At 41.2% G+C, this 23212-nt stretch overlaps 1 protein-coding gene across 7 annotated transcripts in view; it reads left to right on the forward strand.

Annotated features, from left to right (window-relative positions):
- The window catches only part of plce1 (phospholipase C, epsilon 1), a 76514-nt gene that overhangs the window by 2628 nt on the left and 50674 nt on the right, over nucleotides 1-23212 (forward strand). For 4 of the 7 annotated variants that reach the window (XR_009206315.1, XR_009206317.1, XR_009206316.1 and 1 more), the window contains exon 2: nucleotides 604-1896. Coding sequence is in view for 1 of the 7 variants with exons in the window: in XM_058405922.1 (XP_058261905.1) it covers nucleotides 805-1896 (1092 nt within the window). In the remaining 6 variants the exon portion in view is untranslated. Of the gene's footprint in view, nucleotides 1-603; nucleotides 1897-7461; nucleotides 7611-15621; nucleotides 15739-16629; nucleotides 16748-23212 lie in introns of those variants that run through there. The other 3 variants (XR_009206320.1, XR_009206321.1, XR_009206322.1) reach the window with 3 other exon arrangements.

Genomic DNA, 23212 nt, shown 5'->3' on the forward strand with positions numbered 1-23212 from the left:
AGTTTGATCTGTGTGGCTTTGCTGTATGGTAGTCGTGGTATTTTCCATCTTGGTCTCAGTGCATTTTCCTTCTGGATCCATTTTGGCTTGCTTGTCTTTTCCTCACAATCTCAATCAGATGATTCTGACACTAAAAACCCTGAAAGAAGGCTCCATGCTGTATTAGCTCAGAGATTTATAGCAGTGTGGGCGTGGGCGTGGGCGTGGGAGCCGTAGTGATGGACCTTGTCTGGCTGAGCAGACCCAAAATCAATAGAACTAATCCTCCAGTTTTCTAGTCAGTTTGGTCTGCCCCCAGCAAGGCCCCACATTCCAGAGGCCCACACATTTTTAAAGTCTGATTTTATTTTTCCTGATGCTCCAGGCCTAGGTTTTTTTTTAATGGTCAACTGTGATTTCCTTAGAGAAAACTATTTCTCAAGTACACATGAGAATCTCACCCAATACAAAATAACAGGCAGAATATCCATGAACGTCTGTGAAATTCCTGCTCTGTTGTCTTTTTTTGGTGGTTTCTGGAGGCTTTGCTTAGCAGTCAAGTAAAATTTATGTTAATGGTATACATATTTGTTAATGTTTTTGTTTTTCCTCTATCTCTCCTAGCTTTGGCGGGCCATCAGGTCTTGAGAGAAGAGTTTGGAGAAGACTGGGCTGAGCATTACGCAACCTGGGAGTGCCGCTCCTTGTTTTGGAACGAAATTTTCCTTCTGCTTCCAGCAAACTTTTTTTGGAACCCGAAACATCGTTTCAAATCCCAATATTCAGCTTTGACAGCCAAAGATCTGTGATAGAGTGCTTTGTGATATGAGGGTTTGTGTGGAGGAACAGGTGGGAATCGGCCTTCCTAGCATCTCTGTACCTCCGGAGAAAGCTGCTGTAATTCTGGGAGTCAGAATGGAGGCAAGAGAGGTTTCCAGTTCATTGACAAAATACAGAAACCAGAAGTTATCTTACGGTTATGAGGTGCACGAGAGAAGAAACTCCGAGCCACTGATCACAGGTTCTCATTCGCATCGTCTACATTCAGCAGAAGATTGCTGTGACCCTAGATCGTCTGAACAGATACGTATGGATTATGGTGCAAGAAGCCCTTTGGACACCAGATCCAAGAGCTTGGACAGCCTGGACTACGTACACAAAGACTGCTGTTGCAGCACGGTTTCATGCCGCCGGGTGGAGGGATTGTGTTGCAGCCAGCCGTGCAGCACATGTGGGCCAGTGGAAACAGACGGGTGCTGCCAAGAGGCCTCCTTTCAAACTAGAGGCTGGGAAACAGGGTTTCCGAGGAGAACAGAGGGGTTTTCTTCTGCCGCAACGCGGCTCCCTGGAGAGCCGCCAAGCCTGGATGAGGGGAGGCTCGGCACCAGGAGAATCAGCTTACCGACGCCGTTTGTGTCGTGCTTCCACTGCACGTGTGCCTACACTACAAGGCTGGAAACAGTAACGCAGGATCGCGTGGATTCGAGTTCTGCCCATTGCCACAACGGTGTCTTCTCAAGCCTGGAAAGGCTCAACAAGAGGTCCAGAGTCAGGTGTTCCAGGATGCCGTGCCAGGCTTCCACAACCTCAAAGCCTTCCTCGGCTCACCGGCACAGCGATGGCGAGGCCACGGCTTCCGATAGCGAGTATGGTCACAAGAAAGAGCGCTCCACTGCCCTGGTCCGGAGATACCTGAAAAACAACCAGAAGGTGTTGAAGAAGGTCTGCACTGGCACCAGAGCAATTATGAGGACCGGTCACATATCCGATAGAGCATGGCGGGCTGCTTATGGAAGAAGATGTCGTCTGAGCAAGGCCTGTGACTTTGTAGACACGGAATACAGCAGAGCACTCCGGGCCATCCAGCTGCAGGTCTCTAGGGCTCTTCTCTCCTGTTTAGGGGTCAGACTGGAGCAGGTAAGATTGTTTGCTGTGCTTGAGCTCCATGTAGGATGAATGGTTCCTTTGTGGTCAGGGTGTTGTGAATATTATGAATAGGCTTCTATTACAGAGTTTTCCCAATTCTATGGCAGAATTCAGAAAAAGCTTGAAATGCTCATTTTTGGGTGAATGCACATGTAATAATTGGTTGTTTTAAACATTTAATGATATGCTAAGATGTGTAGTAGTGTATGTTGGGGAAAGATGCACTACACCAAGCTTCTAAAGAAATTTTCAATCTCTAGCAGTCTTTGCCAGAATATTGATAATGTATTAAAACAGGATGAAAAATGTAGGTTTCTTCTATTTAAATACGTGTACATATGAATTCTGCGGGATAAAATCTAACGTATATGCAGGTGGTCTAGAAACTGGATTTTTTTTAGGTCTGAACAGAAAATAAACTGATTTATGTGGAACGGGGTTTTAAAAAGATAATGTGGTGTAATGTTTCCCCTGTAGTAAATATGGTTCATGGTTTATAAAGGTGGACCTTGTATATTATAATGACATGTAAATGAATCAGTAGTGGGCGGAGCTATCCTCATTTTTCCTCAATGTTTCTGATAATGCTGTGGTAATCAAGTGGTGTTTTCTACCTGAGTTGCCATGCCTGAGGTTTTAGTTCACTTTGTTCTGTGCAACTGCTCTACAAGGTTTATTAATTATGATTCTATTTCGAGTTATTTCATGTAAATTTGCAACGGAACAAAGTCTGCTCAACATTATGAGACCATTCCTAGCCATGATCTATATATCAAGGCTTTTGTTGCATCCTGGACGTCTGTATTCACTTGATGTTATTCCCCTAAAAACTACATTATGAAGTGTTTTAAAGTGTTGATGATGGTTTTTTTCCAACCTACTGTCTCCATGGTTGGCAGTACTGTTTAGAATCTGACTAATACGAGGACCAGGCAGTGATTCTGCGGATCCAGTGTCCGATGGAAAAATGGCAACTTTGCTTCTCTGTAATATGACAAATCATGGACATGTGCAATCCTCCAAAAAGTTTCAAACCTGGCGAGAATAGACGGTGCATGATTTCATTTACTAAGGTGCCCAGAAGTTGTTGCAGCAGCGGTACAGGATTGTGATTTAGCAGTAAGTCCGAGTTATAAGCAGGAGCAGATCTTTGACCGAAGGCCTCGTAAAAAAAAAAAAATCTGCTGCTTGTTGTGTTTAGGATCATTAAAACCTCTTCTTGCTGGTTAGGACAGTGGAGGCTCTTGTTTAAGATCCTGCTGTGGCACTGCACTAGTTAAACACATTAGGTTTTTTTATTGCTCCTCTGTGGCACCAGACTGTAGCATACTTTACTACTAAGCTCATTTTTTTTTTAACAAGAACAATGAATAGGTTATCTAAATTGTATTTCAGAATTGTTTCCATATGTAAGAGTGAGATCAGTTCAAATCAAACACTTGGCTTGATTATATTTCACGCATTCCAAAGACATTACTGTGTCAATGAACTGATGAGATTCTGTGTTAAATCTGCCCTGCTTGGGGTGAAGATCACCGAAGCTGATCCCTGCATGGTTTAGAGTTTTTTTTTTAAGCTTCTTGTTGCGGTAAGTGCTTGTAACCTTGGGAGAGATGGAAAGGTGGGGGAGCAGCAGAGGAGAAAGAGAGCCGCTCTGTTCCACCAGGCCAATCTGAAGCCTCCAGAGACTTTGAGGTTCAATAGTGAAGGTGCATACAAGCCAGCATTCTTTCCGTGTGAGCTTAGGGTGGTTGTATTGAGCTCAAGCCCTGGCTGTTTCCATGCCAGAATAATTCACATAATTTAATGGGCTGCCGAATTATGCGGGTCGCCTTTTCCATAATGCGGTTCTTTGTGTGTTCTTGTTGACACAATTTGGCCTCTTGGTTCTCGCAGGTCACCTCTAACTGGGGAATAAATCTAAGCCACAGAGTTCTTTATGTGGCATGTCGTATGTTATGTGTTATTTAATTATAGGCTTGTTTGCTGATCCCGCCTGCTAGGAGAATAAATATTGTTTCTACAGCTACTCTGGTTGTGGCTTTATCTTACCTTTATTAGGTGATTTAATTAGCGAGGATGCAGCCTGACTGTGTGTCTCTCTCTCTCTCTCTCTCTCTCTCTCTCTCTCTCTCTCTCTCTCTCTCTCTCGACTCACCTCTTCAGCTAGTGCACACCTGGCCTTTTTAATGAAACCCCACAGTTCTCCCTCCAATTAGCCTGAGAAGCTTCCTTTCATTTGAACACGAGTTGTTTGCCAAGTCCACTCCATGGTTTGCTCTCAGTAATTGACTTGGCCGTCAGCAGATGTTTACCAACCCCAAACCTCCCTCCTTTGGCACTAACGGGAAGTCCCTTTGAGAAGCGTCTGCTAATTGTCTATCTCATAAAGGAGAGAGAGGAAGTAGAGTAGAGAGTTCAAGCCTGGACCTCTCCTGCCCTTGGCTCTTCATCCTACATTCCCAGTGGAGTACAGAGCAAAGGGGATTTTTTTGAATTATTTTTTTTTCTTTTGCCGTCTCAGCAGGGATTATAGGAAGACCAGGACTAGAACAAGTCAAGGCAACACGGTGAAAACATTCCTCATATTAATTGACTGGATTGTAGCTAATGGTTCGCTTTAATGTAAGAGTAAGAGTGAGCTGGAAATCGCTGTAATTTTCCTTGTCATCAGAGGAAATGAGTGCAGAGCAGAGTGCAACAGTACAGGAAGATAAATACAGCCTGGTGCAGCCATGGTATGTGATTCCCTGATTAGTGGCTGTTATACACTGGCAACATTGACACAGTTCTCCAAACAGGTAATGACTAATGATTGGCGTAATACGAGTTTTTGTCAACAGCAGCAGCAGCCGATGATGTGACGTTAGCTGGAGAATGTTCGCTTGTTTAACACAGCTACCCCAATCTATTTTACAGTCCCTAGCTTCACACTGATGAGATTTCCATCAACCTGTGTGTGGTTCTGCAATCCAAACCACTCAAAAGTCTCGAGAATTGAGAAGTTCTTCTCAACGATTCTTCCTGGTGTTTCAGGTAGTCTTTCCTTGCCATCCTCACCCATGTATTGCTCATTAAAGCATCCATTTCTCTGAATGAAGTGGAGCTGCACAATGATACTAGAAACTAGTGCAAAAAAAAAAAAAATCAGTTTTATTTGAGGTCACGGTTTTTAGTTCGTTACGTTTGTGTGCATTAAAATGCTGATTAAAATAGAAACCTAGACTCTGACTCAAACAGTGCCTCAGAAAGCTTTCGCTGTGAATCCGAACTCGTTTGCATGATCTGTGCTCCTCCTGTAGCTCTCTCAGTTCTTTATGAGCCTTGCTAGATTTTTTTAATGAAATGTTTTGGGTAAAGATTTGCTCATTTTGGAATCGTACACCAGTTTGAAATTCACCGACCCCGCCAGCTTGTCACATCACATCCTGTGTTGCTCCTTGTGCTGAACCGCAGGAAGTGACGCTTTCTGATAAGACTGCTCCGACTCTCACTAGCGCACACAACTCTGTGCCTAACACAATATTGGACAGGACGGGGGGGACATCATGGGGATGATATCACGATATCAGCAACAGGGCATGCTTTGTCTCTCTTGATCTTCTCAGCTCTATTTGCTCTAATAGTCCTTACAAGCACTCCTAACACTAGCAAGTCCATCTCAAACTGATGTCTAGAAGCCTTCAGTGTCTTTAAAGTACCAGATCTGGGTGGTGTTTTTTTTTGCTCGAACACACCCTCCACGGCAAGGGTGAAGGCTTGATGATTTGAATCAGCGGTGTTGTGAGCAGGGACCTGGTGATGTACTCAATAACGATATCAGTGTTAAATAATGTCTTTTGTATTCTTATCAGTAAATCATTCCATAGGAAGTTGAAATATAAATCTGATGTCAGGTTTCAGATTTAAATTTTTTTTCCCCATCCTAAGGAGTTTTTTTCTTGATTCCCTCTCGGTCGACTTTGCCTTCATGTTTTGTCAGTGATGCTTAAGGTGTTTCTCACAAACACACTTTGAGACCTGAAGTCGTGTTGTAAAGACACTTCTGGAAAAATGGCTTTTTCTTAAAAAGACAGTGTATGGTAACACTTGGATAACCAAGGTCATGTTTGGAAATGAACTGAAAAGTCTTTGTCTATCTGTTTGATATGACTCACCTGAAACACCTGAACCATATAACAAGACAAACCTCTTTTTGACAAATGTGGAAATTACCACAAGTCTTTGTTTTCCTGAAAGACTCTGACTCGCTTCTAGTAAACGGAGGGAAATCTTCACTACCACGTGATGCACAACGCCACAGTGTGAAATTAACATGCCACCGACAGTCTCATGTGTGAGTAGATGTAAACATAGCAGGAGAGGACTGATTCTAGACAAGACAAGAGACATGCCGGTTCATGCTTCTGGTTCAGTGACGAAGTGATTGAAATGCAAGTCCAGTTGCCAAGATGACAAAGCTCAAGGTTGGAGAATGAATCAAAGGGGGCGGAAGAATGCTTAAAAGCAGGTGCTAGCGGTTTGTGACTTAAAATCTTTCGAAAAAGATTGGTTTAAATTGATTACAACACATTAGTATTGTCTTAGTGCTACACAGTTTTTAAGTGCACTGTCTGCCCTCTTTCACTTTTTGTTTAAAGGGTGACAAGCAGAACGTCGGTGAGTCAGAAGATGCTCGACTGTTTACCCAGTTTGTTCATTTAGTTCTATTTGGTTAGTTCAGAATCAGTGGGTTGATCGCCGCTGTCAGTAAAGCGAGTTAAAGTGAGGAGCGTATTGGTTCAATATGTCCAACCAATCACATTCTCCTTCACGACCCACTCTCTAGTACCGTCTTTAAAAAGGAGACAGGAGTTAAGTGAGTCATAACTAAAATGATTCGTTCACTTCAAAGATTCATTCAGAACCATTGATTCGTTCCCAAACGATTCACCCCTAGCAGGTGTTTCCCAGTGCTCGTGAAAGATGGTCTCCATCTTTTTCCAGGTTTTTCTTTCTGGCATTAGCGATTTGTTTATTTGGTAAAACACTGATGAGAAGTGCAGACTCGGCTGTCTCCTTGAAAAGCTGCTTTCAATCGTCGGTAAGCAGGAAAGGCGTTGTTTATACAGACTTTCAGATGCCTCATGATCTGAGGGCATGCAGCGTCTATATGAGGATAAGGAACTAATAAAAAATGACAGAGTTTAACCTGTAAATTTAAGGTGTATATGGTGAGAAGCCCTGCATTCAGGCAGAGCCTTGCAATAGGCCCGTTGTTCCAGTTGAGATGGTTTGGGCAACTTTTATATGGATGCCATATGGATGGGGAACCCTGGGCAGATATTAAACCTGATGCAGAGATTGTATCTCACCGTTGGCATGTGAATATCGGGAGATTCTCACTGGTCTCGGCCTGGACTGACCTGAAATCAATCTCAGACTAGAAAAATGAAAGAACAATATAACCATGCACGTGTGAGCACCGCCTTCTGTAGATAATTAAAGGTCACGTTAATAAGAAGTGACAGCAAGGCTCCAACAACAAGATCTCATAATGAAAGGAGAATGTTTTAGTTTTGGAATGAAAAACAGGAACGCCAAGGTTTACCCAGCCCTGTTCATGGGAGTGGACTATCCAGCAGGTTTGTGGTTTCGAACCTAGTCTGGAACACACCTGGATTTGATATTCAGATGTTCCTTCAGATGCTGATTGGCTCGATCAGGTATGTTGAAATCTGTTTTCTATTTTATTACCATCGAGAACAGGCTTCAAAATTCTCCTCTCGTGACATGTTAAAAGCGTTGTGACCACAGCGAAGCTCTAGCCTAAAGTGTATTGAAATGCACTTATCTTCACTTTCTACAACCCTCAGGGATGGGCTTAATGATTAGCCGACGAAGCAAACCAAGTTCGTTGGTTCAGGGGCAGGGAGATATGCCAAGCGTGGGCTCGTGGGTATAGCTGGTTAAAATCAACAGCTCCTCAGACACTGTGTTGTCTAATGAGCATTGTTGTGCAAGGCGGTGAATGTGGAGGAATGTGCCTAGCCGACTGCTTTTCACTAAACCTTCTGGAAAGACAATAACCTCCCAAACAGCCAAACCAAAAGCAGGGAGTCTTTCGAACGGTACAGAGCCATCCGCATAAACATGTGGGAATATTGAACGTCCTAATTTGTTTATTGGCCTCGTAGTCAGCCGACCGCGCTTCAGAGCCTCTCTAATAGCTCCTGGCTGCAGATGACTAATAGAGTGAAGTAAAAAATGCGTCGCAGTGAAGGAAACTATGTTTTTTCTCTCTTTGATATTTCCACGTTTAAGCATGGCGTGTGAGTGTGTGTGTGATTATGTCTTGGATCATGGGAAAGTGGAAAAGGGTTCAGGTCAACATCCCTGCTGAGCTTCCCTGAGGGATGGTGCATTCCCAGGAGTCGTCTCTCTGGGACGTGTGTGTGTGTGTGTGTGTGTTCATGTGTCATGGCAAGCAAACAGTTTAGAGGTTGCAGCAGTTTATGCTGTACAGTTATGTTAAGCCACTGAAGAAGAGAGCATCAGCAGTCTGCGTTCAACACGCAACTTTTAATCCGTACAGTGTTTCTTAAAAAATTCAGGTATATACAGTATATAACTACTTTAGTCACTACTTTTAAGGGATTTTTAAAGGTTGGGGCTTTTTCGTAAGCATTACAAAAAATAATAAAGAAAGGAAGAAACTTTACTTATATTTAAGGTGAAGGAATGTTTAATGGAGCCTTGTAGGTAAAGTGGTCAGTCATTAGGGGTCAGTAGAAGTCTGTTCAGCCTGAGATGTTGCACTACCATCATTTTCCTGCCAAAAAATATTAAGTAAAATATTAAATGTAATTAATTGAGTGCTTTTTGAGCGATGTAGAGCCTGGTTTATTTTTTTGTTTAAATCTATCGAAAATCTTTACTGTCAATTCATTGATCATTATTTTGGAAGATTTATGAATAAATTGAGTTTATGAGTAAATTCTACTGCAGTCTCATTTATTATTATTATTATTATTATTATTATTATTATTACTATTCTATATTTTTAAAGAATGAATGAATTTATTTATTTATTTACTTATTTATTTCTATTTTAATTGAAGCATTTAGAATATATCTAAATATCTTAACCTAAATATCTAAATATCTTATCTTAATATATCTTAACCTTTCAGGTTAAGCTTAATGTCACTCTAGTAGCGTCTTTAAAAATCAGGAAAAAATATATTTATATTAAATATAGATTTATATTTAATATATATTTAAATGTTGTTATTTAATATACATTTGTAATGAAGAGTAATGTGTTTTTCAAGGAAAATGGCACGTGTCTTAATTAAATCTATGTATTTTTTTATTATTTTTTTCTGAACCATATAGTGAATTTACGACCAGGCCAGTGGTTCCTAACCCTGATATCCCTGGCCAGGATATGTTGTTCTCACTGCTATAACTCACTCCCTGCTATAATCATCTAGTTAATATGTCATGTCTGAGTCAGTCTGGGTGTGTGAGACAGAGCACCAGGAAAACAGTGCAGGGTTCAGAATCCTGTAAAGATTACAGCAGTTACAGCACAAATATTTACAGGAGCAGACAATACATGAGTGTGTGTGTGTAAGCGACAGTATTTCTGTATTGTAATATGTCTACAATAATCTGTCTGTCTTTATTTCTCTATTTACCTGTCTCTCTGTCTGTCTGTCTGTTAATCTGCCTGTCTTTTTGTCTATTTATCTGTCTGTCTGTCTGTCTCTTAATCCACATGTCTCTATCTATCTATCTATCTATCTATCTATCTATCTATCTATCTATCTCTGTCTGTCTGTCTGTCTGTTAATCTGCCTGTCTGTCTATTAATCTGTCTCTCTGACTCTGTCTATTTATCTGTCTGTCTCGCTGTCTATTAATGTGCCTGTCTGTTTATTTATCTATCAGTCTGTCTATTAATCTGTTTGTCTCTCTGTCTATTTATCTATCTGCCTATCTGTCTCTCTGTCTAATTATCTATCTGTCTGTCTGTCTATTAATAATATAAGATAAACCTTTATTTGTCCCACAGTGGGGAAATTTCCACATTACATTTGGCAAGAAAAAATGTGCAAATAAGAATCAGACAGACAGACATCCATCCATCCATTGTCTATACCCGCTTATTCCTAATTAGGGTCACGGGGGTCTGCTGGAGCCTATTCCAGTGCACATAGGGCCAAAGGCAGGGGTACACCCTGGACAGGTCTCAGACAGACATATGAATATGAATATAAATATGAAGCATTAATGTGTCTGTCTGTCACCAATTTTTACTATCAAGAGAAAATCCACCACAGTGTCCTTCATGTAAAACCCTTCTGTCCATCAAACATATTCTATTCGAATGTAATCCTTTTACCCCTGGAAGGAACTTGTTTTATTCTGTTGACACTTTTTCAAAAGTTTTTACACAGGTAAACCCAATTTCAGTTTTAAAGTTCTTAAAAAAATAATCTTAAACATCATATATAGTTTTAATATTAAATAACAAAAACTCTCACCATGAATATAGCCATAAAAGCTGGCATGGCATTAAGAAGGAAAGAAAGAATATGTCTGTCTGTTAATCTCTCTGTCTTTCTATCTATCTATGAATCTGTCTGTCTGTTAATCTGTCTGCCTGCGTGTCTATTAATCTGCCTGTCTGCCTGCTTATTAGTGTGCCTGCTAGCCTGTCTGTCTGTCTATTAATCTGCCTGTCTGTCTACTTATCTGTCTGTCTGTCTATTAACCTGCTTGCCTGCTTGCCGGATTGTCTGTCTGCCTGTATCTCTGACTGTATCTCTGCCTGTCTGTCCATCTCTCTCTCTCTCTCTCTCTCTCTCTCTCTCTCTGTTTGCCTGTCTGTTTATGTATCACTATATCTGTCTGTCTTTCTGTCTATTAATCTGTCTACCTGCTTGCCTGCCTGTATCTCTCTGTCTACCTGTCTGTTCGTCTCTCTCTCTCTCTCTCTCTCTCTCTCTCTGTTTGCCTGTCTGTTTATGTATCACTATGTCTGTCTGTCTTTCTGTCTATTAATCTGTCTACCTGCTTGCCTGCCTGTATCTCTCTGTCTACCTGTCTGTTCATCTCTCTCTCTCTCTCTCTCTCTGTCTCTCTGACGGTGTGGGTAAGCAACACCAATATTTCTGTGTTGTAAAATGGAGGTTTATACTTTGGGAACAAACCACACCCAAGCTCACAATATTTATCATTGGATGAACGTTCTGTTTAAGTTTTAATAATTTGGTATGAACAATGGAACTAATACACAAATCATTTTCTGTTGATCTTTAAATCAACATTGTTTAAAGTGAAATGCAGCTGATGTGGAGTAGAATACAGATGTGGCCAAAAATTAAGTAAAGACAGAACATTTCACATTATACACAGTGCTGTCTGAACAGTGTGGCATTTAACTGGTTATAACTGGTATTTGTATGATAAACAAACCTGTCAATTCATATCGCTACACTATATGACAAAAAGTATGTGGACACCTCACCAAGTACACCCATATGTGGTTCTTTCCCTAAAATTTGTAAGCTCACTGTCATCTTTGTGTGCTGCAGCATCGCAGTCTAAACCTGCTCTAGCATGATGTCTCTGGGCACCATGAAAACATGGTTTGTTAAGGTCGCTGTGGAAGAACTTGAACTTTGACCCCAACCCCACTGGGATGGGTTGGAGTGCTGGCTGTGCAGCAGGCTTTCTCACTGACCTCACGGACGCTCTTGTGGTTGAATGAACACACATACCCACAGCTACGCTCTAAAAGCTAGCAGAAAGTCTTCTCAGATGAGCGAAGCTTATTCGAACAGGAAAGAGGCGAGTGACTCTGTATATAGTGTAGGTGTGTAGATGTAGACATGGTGTGGTGGTGCAGTGGACAGCACAGAGCCTGTACTGTGGAGATCCTCACAGGTCTAACATCTGTGTCTGTTTCTCTTGGGTGTGTATGTGCTAGATGTGTGCCTGGACTGGACAAGGTTTGCTAGTATGGGCATATTTTGTCTGACTGTCTCTCTATTTGTCTATCTATATACTTGTCTGCCTGTCTGTCTATTAATCTGCCTGTCTGTTTATTTATTTCTCTCTCTCTCTCTCTCTCTCTCTCTCTCTCTCTGCCTGCCTGCCTGTGTATCTGTCTGTATCTGTGTCTGCATGTTAGTCTGTCTATTAATCTGTCTGTATGCAAGTCTATCTATCTATCTATCTATCTATCTATCTATCTATCTATCTATCTATCTATCTATCTATCTATCTATCTATCTATCTATCTATCTATCTATCTATCTATCTATCTATCTATCTATCTATCTATCTATCTGCCTGACTGCCTCTCTATCCATCTATCCTTATCTTCTTTAATCTATTAACAGTATGGTTTCAGGGGATGTGTGATCTGGTAAAAACATGATGTACATTAAGAAGGACCAAGAGACAAAAAGTAGACACAGATGCAGATAATTTTAATGTTTTAATGGAATAATCAGCTTGTTTCTGTTGACTTTAATGGAATTAGCCTTCGTTATACAGCTACGTGTTACTGCTGCGTGTCCTTGATGTACAAGAAAGATAAATAAATGTAATCTAATTAACCAGGCCCTTGCTCGAGCAGTCATGTGACCCGGCGTGGGATCTGAGCTCTCAGCCCGGGTCTTGATGAGAGTTGTGTTTGAGTTTATTAACACGACGTCACTAACCGAGTTGTTTGGCTTCTTCTCACCTCACGTAACATTATTATTATGAAGCCAGCTGCCAAGTAAATAACTGCCTGTGACTGCTGCTCACTTCTGCCCCCTTCTGATCACTCCTTACGCATTAGCCACTCCCACGCTACAAAACGTCTCAGGAATGTTTGCTATTCCAAACGTTTGCTCCCCGTCTACACAGTTGGACCTTTTCCAGATTCCTTTTTTTCTGCTTGAAGGATGTCCAGGATATCCGGTATCGTGTCTAGTGTTTCACAACAATTTTGGCCCTTCTACTGTTCCCTGAATAAGAAGTGATGAGATGGCATATCCTTAATGGATCACACATCCTATGACTGTGTGTGTGTGTGTGTGAGGGGGAGAATGAGACATGATGATGATAAACCATGTTTACATGTCATACAAGACGGGGTTTCCAGTCACTGCTTGTGACTTCATTAAAAATGAGACTGAAGTGTAAAAGATTTGCTGTGTGTGTGTTTGTGTGTGTGTGCAGGTGCATGGTGTGCTTTTACACTGATGCTTTTCTGTAAATGGAAAAGCTCCAGCACTGCCAAGCTGCCATTGTTGGACCTTTTGAGCATCATCTCTAACCCTCTCTGTGCCACTGTGCTGTATTCTGGCTGACCCTGTGCTCTGACCGGTTCTTTCTGTTTTGTAATTTTAAGCCTTGATATCTGCTTTTTCCTCTACAAGTTATTTAATGCTTCAAATTTTCCAGATGTAAACACTACTGAGTAGCTTGTGATGGCCAATCAGCACAGGAAGATAAATGTACAGGATGTCGAACCACATATGACCTAAAAATATTTAAAGTCATAAATAGCGAAAGGTTGGAGGGCTGCAGATATTAGAAGTAGAACTACATGCATAAAGATATAGTTCTAGATTTTATTTATTTATTTATTTATTTTGGGATAAAATTGGAGTTTTATTGGTCACTTTGTTGTCTCAGCCTTGTACGTATCGGGTACCACTGATCATATCTTCATTTTTACCTTATCTTTTACACTGAAACCAGGAAATACTGATGATGTTTTGGTCATGAATAAGCACCAGCTCTTGGCTCATTTGCTATGAAAGGACTTTTTAGTGTGATTTCTATTAGCATTTCACAAGAAGCTCTTGATTCTTTTCCCCTTATTGTTATAGGTTGCCAGATTTGTTCAAGAAGAAGTTGTGTAAGGTAGATGGCGCTTAAAATAAATATTAAAATATATGTTAATGAAGCCTGTTATCAGCTACTCTAGTTATTTTTTTTATCCATTAGATAAAAGGTAATAGGAGAAAGTAGGCCTGATGTCCAGTTTTTCTTTTACAGAAGGGATTCATTTAGACTGCAGTTTTTTATCATGCCACAAGGGGTCAGACTGCTTCTGATCGCTGTTACTGAGCAGGAAAATAACATGAACCATAACGTTAAATCCACTGCCTGACTGATCGGTGTAGAATCTCAGAGTAAAGCATGACAGATGTTTTGATGGATGATGGAGGTTTCCACACTGACCTCATGACCTCCTTTGCTTCCTATTTGTCCTTACTCTTGCTCGTAGGATTGTCCAGGATTGTCTTTTCTGCAAGTTATTAAAGATTTTAAATAACAGGAGGATCCATTCAGGAGAATAACACGAGCATGTTTAATTTTCAGCATCTTTTTTTAGTATTTCTACTGATCAGGGTGACAGTGGATCTGATGCTCTCACTGGAACATTGGACATGAAGCTGGAATGTAATGCCGGTAGAATAATGCAGAGAAAAACTTACACACTACTTCATACTTAGGGGAAATTTAGCATTAGCCAGTGTACATCCTGGCTTTTTATTGGGAAGCCAGAGGAAACTGGAGAACCTAGAAACATGCGCATGGAGAGAACTTTCGACTCACAGACCGACTTGAGCTGAGGATCAATGAGGTTATGAGGCAGGAACGTCTCCGTGCGTCCGTCTTGTGCGATAGTGTATGTGTGTGTTTTTTTTTTTTAAAAGCAAGAATGATAATACATAACGTCTTTACAAACATAATCAATGACCGTAAACATGATGATTTTTGTCCACTAGGTGGCGCAGGTGTTATGTTTTCATGTTGTCTTAGTGCTTCTTTTTAGCTCGATATCTCTCAAATGACAAGTTTAATGTTTGTAGGATTTATAACAAAAATTAGGATCGTAACCAGCAGATGAACCGAATCAAAAAGCCAAAATGGGGTCAAGGTCACTGTAAGGTCAGATGTCTGAAATAGTTTTGCTTCAAGAGCTGCCTTCCTGTTTTGCAGGAGAATTTTTTGTAGGACGATGAGAAGAAAAAATGAAAAAGCGAAATGAAATATCAAGTCATATTTTTTCTCCATGATTGCTGTGGCATTTCTAAATGTTTTTGCTTTCTTTCTGTGTTCTGCGTTGACGTCCAGCCGGACTCCAGACTGGTGCAGATCCGTGTCGAATTAAATTGTGTGTGGGGAATAACATGTTTGGTTGAATTCTTTTCTACGGTTGTGTTGTTCAGAGACACACAAATATGCTAATTAATAAGACCAAGTACTGACCACATAGAAGTCTGGTTCTTCAGTTCTCTTATGAGTGTCATGACAACACCGAGGCTTAACCCGGCTAATGACCAGGATCAGACTGTAAGCCTCACGCGTCTAATCCCCTAATTAAGCCGTAATGAAGCAAGAATTAACCTCCATACAACGACTAACCAAATCATTTCTACACATATGAGTTCTTATGCAATCCTTCTGAAACCCTTACATTTAAGGAAAGTTCTCATCTCATCTAGAGTAAAGTTTAGTCGGTGATAACGTTTGATGGATGTGAAAGCGAAAAGGCTACTCCGAAGCCCGGATTGAAGCCGAGGCCGTCTACTCCTGACCGAGATCGTATCTCCCTCGTATGTCTTGCCTCATAGCCAAATAAGGGGAGCCGCCCACCCAAAAGCTAGACTCTGAGCTTCCCCCCCAAAGTCCCTCCTCTGCTTCACTCCCCCGGTCTGGTGCAATTGACATATCTTCACTCCTAGAGGACGAACACTACGAGGCTACGCTACTGAGCTCTGGGGTGTGATTACTGCTGGTGTTTGTTGACCGAATATCCAATGGCTGGTCGTCGTAAGTACTGAAATAATACAACTTCAGCACCTCCTTTGGCTTTAGCAGAGAGTCGAGGTATTTGTTTCCTGCTCATTGATTATGAATGGAGTGGTGCTTAAACTTCTACTTCCTGTTATTTCCTGTATTACTTTTTATGCAGTTTCTGGTTTAAAAAAAAATCTAGCATACTTTACTGATTTCTGATCGTTGTCCACGTCTGTCTGATTTCAAACATCAGGTCAGTGTACTTGGCAGTGAAGTCAGGGTCAGTCAGGTGTTTGTAGGTCAAAGGTCAGACCAAGGTGTCTCTACATCCTGGTGGTTTGAGGTCTTTAGAATAAAAATGACTCCCGGAGACGATATGAGGAAGAAACCGGGCTCAGAAGGGAAGCTCATGCTTATCTTAGTGATTATAAATAACGTGAGCTGTATAGAGTCACGTGGGGTTGTGTAAGCAGGAGCTTATTACTTCTTGATTATTATAATGATTAAAAACCCCTCGGATGTTTTTGTATTCGTTGTCACGCAGTCGGAGAGTGATGAGGACAGTGTGACATCATGAGAATGCCGTTATCTCCCTTTCTGTGTCCTGCACTTTGCCCTCACACTTTCTCCTCTAATGGGTTCCAGGTTTTCTCCGGCTCCACGTCCCGTCCTCTTACTCCTCCGAACGGAGCGCAGTGTCTTTCCCGCACTCTCCTCACAGCGCTGTTTGTTTTGCTTTCCCATGGCCTTCTTGACTTTTCTGAGAGCAAGCATCGCAAACGTATGCTCTACTGAGACGGCCCCATGTGAAATTCAACAGGAGATTAGGAACCTGTGTGTGTGTGTGTGTGTGTGTGTTTTCCCAAAGCAGCACTGCAGCTCTCTCTAAGCATCAGCTCTCGACCTTTCTTTCTCCTCCGCAGCGGCTAATCACGCATGTGACCGTTTTATGCAATGAAAGCCGAAGGAAACTTGCCAGTGTTTTGTCCAATCGGATTTACAGACCATTTTGCTGACAAAGGACCGAATCTAGTTGTGCTTCGTGAGTAAAACTTGTTTATATATTTATTTATTTTTTATAGAATTGACGGACAAAAATGTTGCATTTGGACCAGACATATTAAATTGTTTATTTTAAAACTGAGGGGGGAAAAATAAGCTTTTTTGTTATTGTTGTTTTAAGAAATGTATGTTTTGCTTAATATTCACCGCTGCTTCTGATTATTTAACCTTTCCACTTGAACCTGAGGGACCGAGCACGAGTCTCTATCACGTTTTTATCTAACAGAGAAAGAAATGAGCCATGTTCTCAGCAATCATTGTTACTTGTGCTGTGCACTGGCCAGTTTAAAGTCCCCTAGTGACCGGCTTGAATTGTGGGAACCAGCCCTTGTATTGTTCATGTCATTGGTGGTTGTTGTGTGACTGGTCACTGTGACACACTGGGCACTTTTTTAGTTTCTTTTTACGTCTCCATATTGTTGAGAAGCACTTGCTCGTATTGTGAGGAGTGGGTTTTATTGTGTAAGTAGATTCCTGTCACAAAAACATTAAATCTAGCGAGCGTTGGTGTGCTGCTCCTCGTGTCAGGTGCACTGGACAAGAAAGTAGGGCAGAAAGCTTCTTTCAGGAGAGTTGGAGAAATTTTCAAAAGTTTTAAGCTTGAAGGAAATATATGGATCTGAATTTCTAACATAAGGTTTACATCAGCCTTTTACGAAATTGTGTGTGTGTGTGAGGCGCTTTCTTGTGAGTTCAGCTCAGAATTGCTGTCTCTAAAATGTTTGTCTCATCTCCAGGCTTTTATTCAGTGTTTATTTAATTAATTAATTTTTACTCGTTTGTGCCTGTAAATGAAGAGTAATTATTTTTCAATAAAGCTTTCTTCATTTTGTTCAGCTTTCCTCCAGTAATCAATCTCACTACTGGTTGCCATTGTAACAACGTTTCTCACTGGGTGGAGTGGCTAGCGTTCCATATGATGACCGATCGTTCCTTGCGGCTAAAACAAAACATTCGGGAGGGAGATTCTCTGAGTCGTTCTGTATTTTCGTTAAACGTTTCTCGACTCCGTCGTGTCACTCATGAGGACACGCCCACTTCTGGTCACAGGTTGAAAATGAATCTCCTGTATGTCTGAATGTGGTGCTGAATATTCTGTTTATTAGTCACAGAGAGCATTTCAGTTGAAACTCCCGAAGTAGGCAGGGATCTAGGGTACTTTGTGTACTTAAGGGACACTTCCTTGTGTACTCTAACTTTTCCGCCACTAATGTAAGAAGTGACGAGTAGAAGCTTGACAAGCTATGTTACAAGGTGCTTGGAAAACATGAATACACTCAAAATATGAAACACTACTGAAGCTCTTCCTCATCCTGCTGTTCGCTCACTCCTTACCACACAGACGGCTTCCTGTATCTCACCCAGACTATGTTACGGATATTATAAATATGTTTTTGAAAACAAAAAGTTTCTTTATGAATCATCTGTATGAAACTGTCCAAATTTTTCGCTTTAAGCCAAATTCGTGATCTCTGATGTGAGATATTCCCATGAAGCTCACCTCCAACACGTTCAGCAAAAAGAAACCTGGCCGTCTTTATCTGGAGGTACGTGATCATCAGACTGCAGTGTTGTGTTGGAGAGCCTGAGGTCAGTGCTGGCGTACACACAAAGCGTTCAGTCAGTTCTGAAAAAGCCCAGACGTCCAAACTACCCGCTGTGAAGGATTCAGAACTGACCGTGTAAATGTTTGTACTAGAACTTGAGTTTCTGGTGTGTGATTAGACACGTCTCACTTTAAGAGACGGATGTTTGATTAACTGTAGGAACCCGAAAAAGTGTCTTTTTAATGTGGTTTAATCAAATATCTTCATATTTCTGCTGCTGTTAAACTTTCTGCCCAGTTGACTGGGAGCCCGCTGATAATCGGACATCGGGTCGAATCCAGACTTCTCGAACGTTCTAGCTGCTCACAGCATTTGCTCACTATCGTCTCACTGGGTTAACCAGCTTTGTGCTCAGTGACCATGCATGGTTCTAATAATCTGAGGGTCACTACTGAGATTGGCTGCGTGTGTCTATTAAAACGGAACTGAACGTTCCATGTGAGAGAGATCTGATCCTCAGTGTCACCTCAGACTCCTGATTGGTAGCCCTGGCAGGTTCAGACTCCTGATTGGTAGCCCTGGCAGGTTCAGGCTCCTGATTGGTAGCCCTGGCTCGGTTCAGACTCGGATCAGTTTGGTACATGGTTTGACATGTGAATCCAGCCACTTCATCTTTTCGAGCTGCAGAGTCACAGGGAAGCTGAATACACAGTAATGAAAACACTGTCCCCGTTCTTCCACATGCACGCGGGATGGCTATGACATCGGTGTGATTCCATTACGCTCTCCCAAAAGGGACAAACATTTTACTAGACCCCTGTTAGTGACTTTTTATTTCAAAAATGTTCCTAGTGACAAATGACTTCCCAATAACTTGGTTATTGGTTATTCCCAAAGACTAATCACAGATCACCATTGTTCCCAAGGATCAATCACTGAACACGGTTGTTCTTAACGACCAATAACTGATCACCATTGATCCCAAAGACCAATCACTCAACACAGTTGTTCCTAATGACCAATCACTGATCACCGTTGTTCCTAATGACCAATCACTGATCACCATTGTTCCTAATGACCAATCACTGATCACTATTTTTCCCAAAGAAAAATCACTGATATTGTTCCCAAAGACCAATCACTGATCACCGTTGTTTCCAGTGACCGATCACTGATCACCGTTTTTGCCAAATACCAGTCACTGATCACTATTTTTTTCAACGACTAATCATTTTTGTGTTCTTTGACGTACTCTCATTATATAAATGAACAGTTGATTAAAATTTGTAGGCTGTTGATTACGAGTTAAATGCTAATCTGTGGTATTTCCTGTAAAATGAAAGCACACAGGCTGAAGTATTCCCTCAGCATTACGCACAGACGTGGACATGTTTCAGAAGAGCTGGACATCTGTCCCTGACAAACTGACATTTAATTTCGATTGACCAGCCTACAACATGCTGATGTTAAAGCATTTCAGCTGTAACTATATTCCATTCAAAACAGGCTTGACTGGGGTTCAATGTTTCCAGTTTGCCCAGTGTGTTGTCAGATTTGGAGACTTAAGTAAAGAACCTACTGACCGTTCTGGACTGTCTGAGCAGGACAGTAGCGACTCTCGCGCTCTCTATGTCTCACTGCTGGTTATACGAGTGAGAAGGTTGTGCTTGTGTGAGAGTCTGTGTTCACAGATCTGATCCCCGGGGTTTGTTTCCTCTTTGTTTTGGGTTTTAAATGTACGATAACTTTGCAGATGCTCTTTTATCTCATTTCTTTATCTGAGCAGTTGAGAATTAAGAGCTCAGGGGTTTCTAAGCAAGTGGCAGCTTGGCGGTGCTGAGGTTGGAACTCATGATTTTCCGATCAGAAGTCCCATGTCCAGCTCTGCTGAGTTACCACTGCCTTATTTTACACTCTTGTCTTGTCTTGGCTAGGTTTATAGATGATAAAAGTGAGTTATTCCAACTATAACCATTTCATTCATATTTCCCAACAACCTGGGACCACTGATTCCTTTTAATAATAATAATAATAGTAGTAGTAATAATAATTCAATTCAATTTATTTGTATAGCGCCTTTTACAATGGATATTGTCTCAAAGCAGCTTTACAAAAGAAAAAAAAGAACATTGTCATTTTTAGATTATTTATTTATTTATTATAATTTGCTCAGTGCTTCACATTTCAACAGAAAAACTAAATTTGATAATTAAAAAATGATTAATTTTAATGGTAAAATGAGGATATATTAATAATAATAACAATAATTATAATAATTTTTTATAGATATATATATATATATTTATTAAAAAATAAAATATTATTGTTGTCATTATTTTATTTATTTATTTATTATAATATGTGCAGTGCTTCACATTTTAACAGAAAAACTAAAATTAACAACTTAAAAAAAGATAATAGCAAATAGAATAATTTAAATGGTAAAATTATTTTTGATACTTTATCTATTTATTTATTTACTTATTTATTTGAATTTTGTATAAAGTGCTTTAATGAATAACAAAAGATTAGAGCAAAAATATTAATTTAAATGATAAAATGACGATAAATTAATAACAATATTATTATTATTAATTTATTAATGTATTCTTATTTTAGATAAAAAAATTCACATTTCAAAACACAAAAAATATGATAATAATAATGACACAATTAAAAATAATAGCAAAAAAAAAACATTAATCCAAAGGTAACTTTAAAAAACATACTATATGTTGTGATATAAATGATAATATTTTGTAAATAGCCGTGGTGTCTTTTTTTTTTTTTTTGCCATGACTACAGTCATCCTCTTTGCTGTATTGTTTTTTTTCCCCTACACTGATAAAAACTTACTTTATTATATGTAAACGATGCTGATTGAGTGAAACCTACTTGACATCGTCGTCCTGCAGCATCTTTCATGCGAATGAACATGTGCTGCTTTTATTAACTCGGCAGGAAGTCATGGAGCAGCGTGGCCTGTGGAATGGTTTCTAAACGTGACGACCGCATTCCCCAGGGTTACGTTATTCTCCTGAATGAATCATGTATGCAGCCTGGTTCTGTTATACACAATGCAAACTAAGTGAGTGACCGAGCGTAATGGCTGAAAATAACCGCAGGGTTTGAATACTGGAAGTCCTTGAGAAGTGAGTGCATTAATGCATCAGCGCTGAAACCTGCACTGCTCCAGCTATTGAGATGCAGCAGTGTATTGTGTTTTTGATTTATATTTTCAGTATGAAATTGTGGAAAGGTGATTTTTTTTTTTTCCCCTCTGTGCTTAATATAATCAGGAAGAAAAAATTGATTTTTTCATATTATATTTTATTATTCATCTCTGAAATCCTGGAGGTACAAGTAGTTCATTTTTATGTGCTGCTCACTTTAAGATTCTGGAAAGCCTTATTCTGGTTTCATAAAAGTTATTATCCAAAAATGTGATCAGTGTATTTTCTCTTTCTCCTGTTGCCATGTCCTTGTATTGCGCTCAGCCTGGTGCTGCTTTTTCAAATATGACATAATGGGATCCTATTTAGTCATACATCATGCCATAGGTGCTTTAATCTGCCCTTCTTAGAGCGATTTGGAAGTAATTTGTTCATAAACATCTGGGTGGTTTGAGATTTTGTTCATTTTAGGCCAGAAATAATGACATGATGCAAAATCATGTTCTCATTTACACAATTTACATCACCCCCACCATCCCATCACATCACCCCCACCATCCCATCCCATCACATCACCCCCACCATCCCATCCCATCACATCACCCCCACCATCCCATCCCATCACCCCCACCATCCCATCCCATCCCATCACCCCGACCATCCCAACCCATCCCATCACCCCGACCATCCCATCCCATCCCATCACCCCGACCATCCCATCCCATCCCATCCCATCACCCCGACCATCCCATCCCATCCCATCACCCCGACCATCCCATCCCATCCCATCACCCCGACCATCCCATCCCATCCCATCACCCCGACCATCACATGACCCCCCATCCACCATCACATCACATCACCCCCCCATCACATGACCCCCCCCATCCACCATCACATCACATCACCCCCACCATCACATCACCCCCCCTCCGCCATCACTTCACATCACCCCCACCATCCACCATCACATCACCCCCACCATCACATCACCCCCCCACCCACCATCACATCACTCCCACCATCCACCATCACATCACCATCACTTCACATCACCCCCCATCCACCATCACATCACCCCCACCATCACATCACCCCCCATCCACCATCACATCACCCCCACCCACCATCACATCACCCCCCCACCCACCATCACATCACCCCCCCACCCACCATCACATCACCCCCACCATCCACCATCACATCACCCCCACCATCACAGCACCCCCCATCCACCATCACTTCACATCACCCCCCACCATCCACCATCACATCACCCCCCCCATCCACCATCACATCACCCCCCCCCATCCACCATCACATCATCCCCACCCACCATCACTTCATCACCCCCCCATCCACCATCACATCACCCCCCCCCATCCACCATCACATCACCCCCCCCCATCCACCATCACATCACCCCCACCCACCATCACTTCATCACCCCACCATCACATCATCATAACATCCAACATCACCATAACCATCACATCCAACATCACATCATCATAACCATCGCATCACCATCACATCACCCAACTTCACCATCACATCCACCATCACATCCACCATCACTATCACATCAGTCATATCCACCATCGCATCACATCTACCATCACCATCACATCCACCATCACATGCAACATCACATCCAACATCACAATCACATCACCCACCATCACACCCATCACCATCACATCCATAATCACATCCACCATCGCA

Source organism: Hemibagrus wyckioides, linkage group LG13 (genome assembly GCF_019097595.1).
Source record: "Hemibagrus wyckioides isolate EC202008001 linkage group LG13, SWU_Hwy_1.0, whole genome shotgun sequence".
NCBI classification, from domain to species: Eukaryota; Metazoa; Chordata; class Actinopteri; order Siluriformes; family Bagridae; genus Hemibagrus; species Hemibagrus wyckioides.